The sequence below is a fragment of the Spinacia oleracea genome, chromosome 2, assembly GCF_020520425.1.
Source record: "Spinacia oleracea cultivar Varoflay chromosome 2, BTI_SOV_V1, whole genome shotgun sequence".
NCBI lineage: Eukaryota > Viridiplantae > Streptophyta > Magnoliopsida > Caryophyllales > Amaranthaceae > Spinacia > Spinacia oleracea.
The window spans coordinates 98,129,284-98,140,036 of NC_079488.1; the positions used below are offsets into that span (position 1 = coordinate 98,129,284).

General features: G+C 35.7%; 1 protein-coding gene across 5 annotated transcripts; it reads right to left on the reverse strand.

Moving 5' to 3' along the window:
• Positions 1-519: 519 nt before the first annotated feature.
• LOC110787940 (protein ACTIVITY OF BC1 COMPLEX KINASE 7, chloroplastic) lies at positions 520-10,187 on the reverse strand. Of its 5 annotated transcripts, none has more exons than XM_021992573.2 (18): positions 9,866-10,187; positions 8,716-9,318; positions 8,418-8,561; positions 8,174-8,299; positions 7,878-7,965; positions 7,190-7,283; positions 6,216-6,309; positions 6,045-6,099; positions 5,828-5,919; positions 4,615-4,785; positions 4,191-4,247; positions 4,027-4,110; positions 3,584-3,668; positions 2,913-2,974; positions 2,745-2,819; positions 2,545-2,649; positions 960-1,101; positions 520-872 (listed from the first exon to the last, which is right to left on the reverse strand). In XM_021992573.2, the coding sequence occupies exons 2-18, from the start codon at positions 9,295-9,297 to the stop codon at positions 799-801; spliced, it is 2,130 nt and encodes a 709-aa protein (XP_021848265.1). In that variant the 5' UTR covers positions 9,298-9,318; positions 9,866-10,187; the 3' UTR covers positions 520-798. The 5 variants fall into 5 exon arrangements, with proteins under 5 accessions (XP_021848265.1, XP_021848264.1, XP_021848267.1 ...); XM_021992572.2 differs by lacking the exon at positions 9,866-10,187 and adding an exon at positions 9,754-9,786; XM_021992575.2 differs by lacking the exon at positions 9,866-10,187 and adding an exon at positions 9,634-9,773.
• Between the last annotated feature and the right edge of the window lie 566 nt (positions 10,188-10,753).

Consider the following 10,753-nt stretch of genomic DNA (forward strand, 5'->3'; position numbering starts at 1 on the left):
ATCACACACGGGTACAACCGTATAAACACGATCTGACATGACATATTTGCCAACTCTATATCTATTTGATTGTGTCATTATTTATATTTACTTATTATGAGACTGAAAACGTAATTCTTGTAACTATTATTTTTGTTAGCTGAAAGAATATTGACTATTGTATTGTGTTTTGGAAGCTATTTAGTGGTCGTTTGGTTGCACTTGAAAAGTTACATTTCTGCAGTTTCTTAGTATTTGCAATTATTATGTATTTTCACTTTCTAGTAATAAGTTGAGTGTAGGAAGTTAGAATTCTCATGAAAAACTTCACTTACGTTCAAGGATTAGGTAAGAAACTTTCCCCATTTTATAGGAAGTATAACTTCTTTGGAAATTCTGCTTCAATTCCTATGCTTATGTCAACCTCTCTGGTTTTTTACTTTCTCTGGTCCAACTGTCATGACGCAATCGTTGCCCCGTCAGGGCCTACTAATTTATGTTGTAATAACCCAAACTTAAAATTTTGTATGATTAAGCAAATTTTAACAAGGTAGTAACATTAAATTAATGAATAATTGGTGTGTAATGGATTATAACTTACAAGAGCAATGACATAAGAACTTTTTACAGTATAAAGGTTATTGTGCACTGTGCTCCCCTCTTCACCATTGCTGCTACCCATGTTCTTCTTGGTATAAACTTCATCACCATGAAAATGGTTATGTACTACACCTCCAAAGTATATCGTATGAGAGGCAAATTCCTCTGAACTATACCTATAATATACACTATTCCTACATTTTATAATATACATGAATTCTATATCATAGTTTCAATCTTATCAAGCTTCTTCACTCTTTGCATGGACCTGATAAGCAATGCCAGAAAAACACCTGCAACAAGAAATGCAACGATTTATCATCTATGTATTACGAAGAAACTTTACTGAATACACTTTCGCGGTGGAGTCTGGAATTGACCTGCGCCTATAAATGAACCATTGGCGACCATTTCACTTCCTTGGTTGCTGAAAGTCACCCCTAAGTTCAGCAGGGTACCACCAAGAACTGTGTACATGGTTGCCATTTGCAATATTGTCGCCTTCCTAGCAGCTCTTTCAGACTATACAGATACAATTTTTACCCAACAAGAAATTCAAGACCAGAAAAATATGCATAAGAAAATTATACTTTCTAAATTCAACATTTAATTCGTTATCCAAAGCACAAGCAATGATGCATAGATGAGACATCTGACTTTCGAAAACAAGAATACCTGCATAATTTTCACAAGTCACTCTTGTATCATTTTTAATGACAAATGCAGTGGATTAGTATATGTTAAAACTTAAAATTTTCTTCCAAACAACACTATTGTTCCAGTTAATAAATAATTGTCACTCCATTCTAGCAAAGTTACATGATGTATGAGAAACCATCTGTAATAGAATGGACTGTCAAAAAATACAGACATGAAGAGAGGAAGAAAGTTGGGGGTCAATTGTAATTCGACGTGATTAAATCATCAAAATTTGCATACAATCCCAGGCTTCAAAGTGGAAGAACACTCCCTAAACAAACTAAAACAACTCTCAACAATCTTGTAGCAATTTTGGAGGGTCTCGAGCTTGCAAGTCACCAAGGCTGGATAAAAGTTTTGCTACATACAGACTTAAAGGAAGGGCAATATTGAGGATACATGATACCCAACTTGTATGTGATATTGTCATTGTTTGAATATCAAATGCAGGGAACTTCTATGTGATCTTGAAGAGTGTAAGGTTGAGTATGCAAGTAGGATAACTAACAGAGCAGTGGATAACAAATAGGTAGAGTATTGTGTAACCTCCTTTAACAATATCATTGCCTTCCTATCCAAGTTAATCCCAACCAACTAATAGCCATACCAACAGTACCCTTTCTCCTTAGGCTAGTTCTTTACACCATCGAGATATATACATATATTACTATTTACTAGTGTTGGTAACAGACAAGTGTCAGGCCTCGCTAGTTAGTGATTCTTTTTGCAGGATTTTCATCCAAAATGAATTGTCAAGTTCATGTCACAATGTCAAGTATCCAGAGTGGATATATGACGTGATATAAAAAGTCTAACATATTAGGTATCACTTATCACATGCATCATACTAACAATGACCGATTGCCAGGTGTCAACAACTCGAGAAGTACTCGTAAGTTTCCTATCTACACTATAGCCGTGACACCAAGAATATCCTCAAAACTGAAAATCGAGGTAATATGCAACCTCTCTCCATGACCTCTGCAACTTACCTTAAAACGAGAAAACCTCACCTCCTCCCTTATTGGCCGTCACATCAGAAGCCCCACCCGGGAAAAAAAAAGAAAAAAGAAAAAGGGAACTATAATGAATGGCGAAAACGTGCTTGCTAAACAACAAGACCTACTAAACTTATTCCAAGAAGCATGCTAGCTGCACACAATAGTATGTGATATACACAATTCTAATATCATGTGCCTCAAACCAATTGTCATACAGAATATATAATAGTGTGAGAACTAAAAGGTAAGTCCAGAGTGGGGTTACCTCAAGAACCCGAACACGTAGCTTCAAGTCTCCTGTTTCTAGTTGCTTCACAAACTCTTCTATGCGCTGGACTCGGTATGGCATGGATACTGTGTAGTCTCTGGCCTGTAAGTATGAGATAAAATTGATGGGTTAGTCAATCAATTGCATAAGCAATTCAGGAAACAAGAGACTATCAGCAAGGCAAAAAGGTTTTCTACATCTTCAGCTTGTTTTCTTATCTCCCGCACAAGCTGCACTCCTGTACGGCGCCTTTCTTTCAGGTCAAGAAGCTCCTGCAAGCAGTATGCATATTTAGGTCTACTTCTAAAAGGTTAAATGAGTGCTACATGAAAATGTTATGTTTTATTCATATCCACTACACATACTTGTGCATAAGGTGCAGCAATCTTCACAAAGGAAAAGTCCGGGTCAAGAAATTTGCCAACACCTAGTAGAGGAAGAGAAGGGAGAGATTAGGGGGGAGAGAAGTCAAATTTGGGCATAGAATCGCAAAAGAGTTCCCTCATTTAGTAGCATGTAACTATATAAGCTTCTTCTAGTCAATGAACTTGCACAACTAAATTGCTGAGATCTGAAAAAACAAAGGGAAAGTTAAATTACTTAATACCATTATTGTATTTAAGAAATTTATGTGTCAAATTCAGAAGACTCAGAAGAGCCTTTTGTCCTAGTAGAGCGTCTCTTTCTAAGTTCACTATACCCCTCAATACCTGGAAGTATAAACCAGTTATCCTCTAACAGGAACGGGTTAGCTTGCAATCTAGAACCTGATCATTTAAATTCTTCAGGACAATTTCATGGTCAAAGGTGGAATTTATTATAAAATATAGTCAAGTAGAAAACTCTTGCTTAAAAGACAGTTTGGTGACTTTCTTACTCTACCGACTAGACATGGCCACAGTTAATGTGTATTACAAATTTACAATTTACAATTTCCAAAGTGATTTATGTTCCTAAATTCTGAAAGTTCATAACTGTACACCTATATGTGTGTACATGCCAGTGTTCTGACAGTAGAGAGTCAGCGGAAGAGTACCTTCAAGAGTTGAAAATGCCCTTAAGACGAAGGTGAAGGTAGATGGAAAGCGAAAGGGCTGATCCTGGGCAATGGCAAACAAATCCTGGCATTTTGCAAGTCATGAAAATAAAATAAATTAGCTGCAAAAGAATTGCTAAAGGGGTCAAAAGAAAGAATTCATGCAAGGCTAATAAGTTCAATTTATACCTTAAAGTTCGGGCCCATAAGTTCAAATTAGGGCTATTAAGTTCAATTTATAGCTTAAAGTAAATTCAGCTAAAGGCTAATAGGTTCATATAAGGTCTAATAAGTTCAGATATGTCAGAGGTTGTGAATAGAACATACTAACCCTCAAAAATACATACAAATATTTGAAATATATAATGGACATCAAAGTATCAAATGCACGAGGCATTCTAGCTAACCAAGGAATAGTTTGAGTTATAAGATGATAATCATACCTCACCAATTGCAGCCAACGTTTGTTGCTGATCTGGTGATTGACTCAACAGATTGTCTAAGAAGAACCGCACTGATCTCTTCACCTGTAAGCCAATTGAAAATATTTTCAGGTTTAAGAAGCAAAGACGTGGAAAGTGTTTATGTATTTACTGAAATACCATACCGCCGACAGATCTCCTGTAGGCTGAAGTGCTCCAAGATCAATGAGACTCCTAACCACCTAAATGGGCAAGTATATCAGCAAATTATGCCAGTGAAACTGAAGTTGAATTAACAACAAGCTGCCATAACTATTAAAATCACCAGCAGACACATTTCATCTAGTTAAAAATGGAGCAGTTATATTGCATTTACTCTTGGTCCTATTTGACAATTGAATAGATTAATGATTGCGCACCAATATGAGCCAAAATCTCTCGAGAAAAGCTAAGCCTTTAGCAGGGTAATGAATTGACAGTGGCATGGTACCAAATTAAGTTAACATATTCCTATACCCAGTGAACTTCACAAACTGTATGCGTTATTGCAAATTGCCTAAAGCTGTTACAGAGCTGTTACAGAAAAGGAACAAAATGAAAAGGCAATACCTTTGTTGAGTCTTTTTCATAAACAGCATAAAACAAATCCAGCAATCTTTCCCGTGTGAAAGTTTTGATTTCTCCCATCATTCCAAAGTCGTAATAGATGATTGCTTCATCCTTGTCAATAGCAAGGTTTCCAGGATGAGGGTCAGCATGGAAGAAGCCTGTTTTTAAAATCTGCAAGAATCCAAAACAAAGAAAAAAGCAATTAGTGCAACAAAATGTCGTCAGTGTCTCTTTCAAATTAAATATCACAGAGTAGTACACTATCACACATCATAGAGTCAATTTGCTGAACTTATCTGGTCCCAGTTATGACAGGATATGAAGATATAAATTGTTCTGATATTAAAATTGAAACTTTGACATTGTAGTTTATCAACGGAAGAGTACAGCTTGCTTCTTCTTGATCAAACTAATTAAGGACCTATTCTCAAAAAGTGAAGTGAAGTGATTGTTATGATGGAAATTGAATATTTCTAATTAAAATCAACTTTTTCTAATGTCACTAGTGCGTTTATACTATAATTTAACGAGTAAATGTGAATTTTGCATAAACTGATTTTTGTAAGTTAAAGAGAACAGAGCTGACTCAAACAAAAGCCACAAGTTCTTGAAAGATTTTCAACTTGAATACTTGAAAACTTAATGCTTCAAGGAAAAACTTCTACCACCAGGTTTATTCTGAAAAGGACCTACATCCATGATACATAAAGCTACTTTATTCTTGAAACAAAACATGTTTACAGAAAATACAAGAAAGTATAAAAAGCAGTGGCTGGAGCATTCAAAAGAAGAACAGAAAGTTGAAAGTTGAGACTTAATTTGAGACAAAACTATCAGCCAAGAAATAACCATTACCCTTTATCAGTTCAATTGCAGAAAGGAGTATAGTGAAAAAAATAGTTAAGCTTCCAGTTTTTCAAGCATTTTACTGCGTGAAGGCCATGTATTTCAGTATATTTCTACTATAAAGATTGTAGTCTCCATTTCATTTCTGTAGTACTGGATATCTTTGATAAATATAAATTTATAATACATAATGCCTGGAGCATGGAGGTGTCAAGTACAGCAATGCAGCATCAATACCCTATTATATCCACATGGAAGATCAAACATATCGTGGCATTTGACTCTTTCTCAGGTTAGTGATGCATGTACAGGCTTTCCAAGAATCCCTGAGAAACTAGTAGATCCAGAATTAGCATGACAACTGTACCTGAATTAAGTATGCTTCAATAGCACGTGATGCAATCCGAGAACGACTATAGCCACGCGCGTCCAACTTGTCCAAATTATTTATTTTAACCCCTGTTTGGAACAGTAATGGTCAATATGGTGGAACAAATATTCAACCAAAAGCTTCTTACAAAACTAAATCAACGAATCCGTTATAGTTCTTTTCAGTCCATATTATATGAATGTCAGCATCATACCGGGAACATATTCCAAGGTCAACACCTTTAAGGCAGTATAGTCCCAGTGAATTGTCTGCAGTAAAACAAAGTAACAACCACAGTATTTTACTAAGCTATTAAACAGGGGAGGTAAAAACCGTATGTAGAGAAAGTAGCTTGGAAATAGACATGAACAAGAAATAAACTTACAGGTACTCGAACCCATTTGACATTCCGAAAATCCCGGCGAAATCTATCAGCATTTTTCCCTTCATTGATGTAATCTATTTCTTGGTACAAAATTCTGCAGCTCAAATTGAATGTGAAAAGTCACAGGTTTAGGAAGTTCAAAAGACATGTTACAGAGTTACACGAAAGCATATCATTGGTCAAACTATCAAACCAAAAAAAGTAATACTGACAGGAGAAGAAAGGATGAAATATAATCAAGGACCTAGATATTATTTTCACAAAACAAGGATTTATACAAAACTAAATACTAGATACTCGCCAGCTCTGTTAATATTCGGTAGATCTTTAATACTTCGTATATTTACAACTCCTAACTTATGTAGAGAATGGCGGAAGAAATACAATTGATCCCCACGACCAACCATCGAAGGACCTCAGACAGTCACTCCCATGATTCTGTTACCACTTTACAATCTCTTCATGCCAGATATGAATTAAGTTAAAGGCATTGTTTTAAACAAAACACTATACTTCTGCTCCTTCAACCTTTTCCGTTGTAACATAACTAGTTTTATAGTGTCACTAATTCAAGTTTTAGTTTCCCAATAAATCTTGGTGCATTCCATTGACGGGAAGTATTCTGACCCTTAAAATGTTAAATAACTTGCATTCAGTATTTAATTCACAAAGATCTGAGAGAGGATAAGGAATGAAGAGAGCAATTGGAAGTCTTGATGATTGAATGAGGGTTCATATTTCCAGCAAAATACACAATTTCTATTACTAAATATAATCCCTAAATCCAGAAAACATCCACCAAGGGTCACAATAGAGAAGAAAAGTCGGGAATTAGAACTGAAAGCAGAAAGTAAATCGGATACTCCTCCAAAACATATTTTAAAGGAAATAATGAAAAGAATAACCCCAAAGAATAAAACATCAGTGAAACTTGAAACAACAAAAACAAAAGAACATAACAGTTTAGAACTTACGTAGCACATTCGTCATATATACCAATCCAATCCCTAGTAGGACCCCCTAATGATTCACTTCTCTGGAAATATTCTGCAATCAGCTTCAAATTTTCTGCGTTTAAGAAAGTCAATTTGAAAAAATTAATTTATGCACCAAACTCTGGAAGTCGAACACAAACGGTGTCATTGTGTATTGACCAATTATTCATGTAGGGCTTCATCAATTATCATGGAGGAGAGCAACGGTACTAGTTATAACATAGCATCATGAAGGTTAGATGATCATTCTCATTAGATGTTAAAGCCAACAAAGAAAGAGGGTGGGGAAAAAAGAATGTATAATTGACTTTACCCCAGTGGTCAGTGAGGTTTCCGCCTAATAGGAGCAGGGGTATAAATATATGCAGGAACACAAAAAAAGGAGTTGCTTAATTGTTATATAAGCTGTGCATCACTGAAAATTCCCTTGATGGAACAAACTATAAATTTCTTCCTTAAGGATCAGTTGAATGAGAGTGAATCTTATCTTATGTTAAGACAGTACTTGAGAGGCAAAGCCGGGCAGACTTGCAGTTTTGGCGAGAATGTTGAGTAAACAATTTTTTTTTTGTCATAAATTAGAGTCCCTTGTATGATTAGATCTCTACAGATGTTGGTATAATAATATGCTTCTTAAAAATCAAACCAAAAGTCAGGCATCACTTACGTAAATCAATGTCAAAAAGTCTCTTCAAGCCAGGTCTTTGAACTTTTACGACTACTTTCTCTCCATTATGTAGGATAGCCCGATGAACCTACAGTATACACTAAACTGAACTGAATTGAACTGAGTAAGCACTTGAAGTGCCAGGGTAATAATACAGTATACAGAGCATTACATTGCCAAGCAATAGATATAGTCCTTGAATAAACATATTAGGCTCACTAATAACCAGGAATTAACTCAAGTTACTTTTTGCTAATGAGATACAACAAAACAAAGGAAAGACAGAGACTGGATACCTGACCAAGACTTGCAGCAGCAATGGGCTGATCTTCAAATTCTTTAAACAAAATATCAACAGGGGCTCCAAGCTCAGCAGCAATGAATTCCCTAGCTTTCTTCGATGAGAATGCAGGTACCCTATCCTGCAAACAATTCCATATGTCAAATATGAAATACATTGTTTGCAAATTACTATCTGTATTGTAGACGATATTGCTATGAATGAAAAAGGAAAGATGTTGTGACTCCATATATGTCTACCTGCAACTTGGCAAGCTCATCCACATACTCTCGAGGAAAAAGATCAGATCTTGTAGATGACAGTTGCCCAAGCTTGATAAAGGTTGGGCCAAGCTGCAGCACGCGTTCTCTCAGCCATGCAGCAGTATTTTTCCTTCTCTTCTTCTGCACATAACAGTATCGAGGATGTTGGAATATAAAACTTTCAGACAATACTACTAAAGGTGTGACTAAATACAGGGAAACAAGATTGCGGCACGATGGAAGCAATAGGGTTCAAAAAAAGATCAAATTGACAGCAAAAGGACATGATACTTACTTGCTTCTCTTCATCAAATCCACCAACATATGCCCATTTCGCATTCTCTAATAAAACACGTACACGAAGAGAAAGAACAAATGACCAAACATCAGCAGACCTTTGGACGGAATTGTAATTGTCGTTAGCCCAACTAAACCCTGCATCAGATGGCATCACCCTAGGCTCATCCAGAGGGGGTAGTCCTTCATCCACCACAACTTTGTTCCTCTTAACCAAGGAGGAAGCAGTTTCTCTTGTAACTATATTCACTCCATTAATAACCTTACTAGCTCCATTAATATTCTGCTTGATACCATTCATTGTTGGAGCCTTGTCTATAGAAGGGTTATTTGTAGTTTTCATAACTTCACTTGTTGGCAATAATTTGATTGAGTGTTTATTGTTACCCAAATCTGTTGGCTCTTTGGTTTGTCGCATCTCCACTTGAAACCGGAAACCTTTAGAAAAGACGGGTAGATTACAGGTGTGCCCATCGAATTTGGGAAATCTTCTCCCAGAAATCGAGCATGAAGAACCAAGGTCATCTACTGCTGTTCTAGTGCGGCAATAACTGCTTTGTGAAGCTAGTATTGCCGCCATTTTAACAAGATCCTCGCAAAACTGATCAAACACAGACTTTGTGTTACACTTCATCCAAATACAATAGCAGAAATTAAGTCATCATAGAAACAAATTAACATTTAATTACTCTTACACACATGATCAATTGAACAATCAAAATACTCAATAAGCACTTCAAAATAACCAAAACACACAAGATTAACATTCTATTCAAACTTGAGCACTGAAATTTGAATTAAAAAAAAAACCATAAATCTATCAAGCTCAAGTGTTACCAAAACTAGAAGCAGATATCAATACAACACAAACATTTTCAACATACACAAAAACCTTCAGAAGTGCTGAATCACTAACAATAAATGCTGAATGTACAAAAACCTCCCTCCAGTCCGTAACTAATAAGAGTAGCGAAACAAGTAAACGGGACAACTAAATCCGAAACAAGTTAGTAATAATACACCAAGTAAACCCCACCAGCTGAATAGAACACATAATCAGCTTCAATTAAACAAATGGCGTGCAAGAAACACATACTCAAATATCCATTTACTGAATTTTACACTAAAAACACACAAAAAATGTTTACCTTTCAGAAGAAAGAGTACCGGAACAACACGCAATTGTCAATTCCTCCACAAACCCAGAAAATCAATCAATCAATCAAAAAGGTCAAAATCAATAATTTTTAACTAAATTGACGATTCCGAAATCAAAATCTAAAATGGGTATCTTTGGTTCATTAACTAAAGATACTGGAAAAGAATTTTGAATATTTATTTTAAAAATAATATGATCTGAGAATAAAAGAAGTAAAAGAAATAGAATTTCTGTTTGGAGTGGGCATTCAGTTTAATGGATGCAATTGCGTTTCGTGTGTGTGCAACGGCTGTGAGTTTCAATTGTGTGGCAGACTTTTTGGACGAATCGATGACTGTTTTTAACTGACTGGTAAACTAACTGTTGACGTGTCATTTGCTGTCACCTGTAATATAATATCGTCACAGTCACAGACGGTGAAAGACTGAAAGATGAAAATGGGTACGTGTCGGCCGTGTGGCCGGTGCGGGAAAATTCCTACAAGGCGGGAACTATTATCAGTTTCATCTTTTGTACCTAAATTTTGGGTGTGTTTTTATGTGCGTGTACTCTTGTAGGCTTGTAGTCTTGTACCATAGACAATCAACATTATTTACTCATTTAAAATCTTGATCTTAGATGATCAAATGAGGTAAAAATAGTGGGAATTGATGTTAATTTCAGAATCATTTGATAAATGTTCGTTTTCAAATTACTCTTTCCGTCCCTTAATACTCACACCGATCTTTAAAATACTTGAATTGACTTATTAATTTAATGGTGTTAGTTGATAGTGGAGTATTTTTTTTTAATATAGTTAGTGGGAAATGTGTAAGGGATGGGGAGTGGTGAGTGGGGTATGTGAATTTTTAAATGATTTTTTTGTAGGGAGTGGTGG

Bases quoted from the DNA above. Each gene is read 5' to 3' on its own strand.
- LOC110787940 (XM_021992572.2), bottom strand. The intron at 7,284-7,877 runs GTAAGTGATGCC...TCTTAAACGCAG, and splicing joins ACTTTTTGACATTGATTTAC to AAAATTTGAAGCTGATTGCA. The intron at 5,920-6,044 runs GTATGATGCTGA...TGTTCCAAACAG, and splicing joins GACCTTGGAATATGTTCCCG to GGGTTAAAATAAATAATTTG.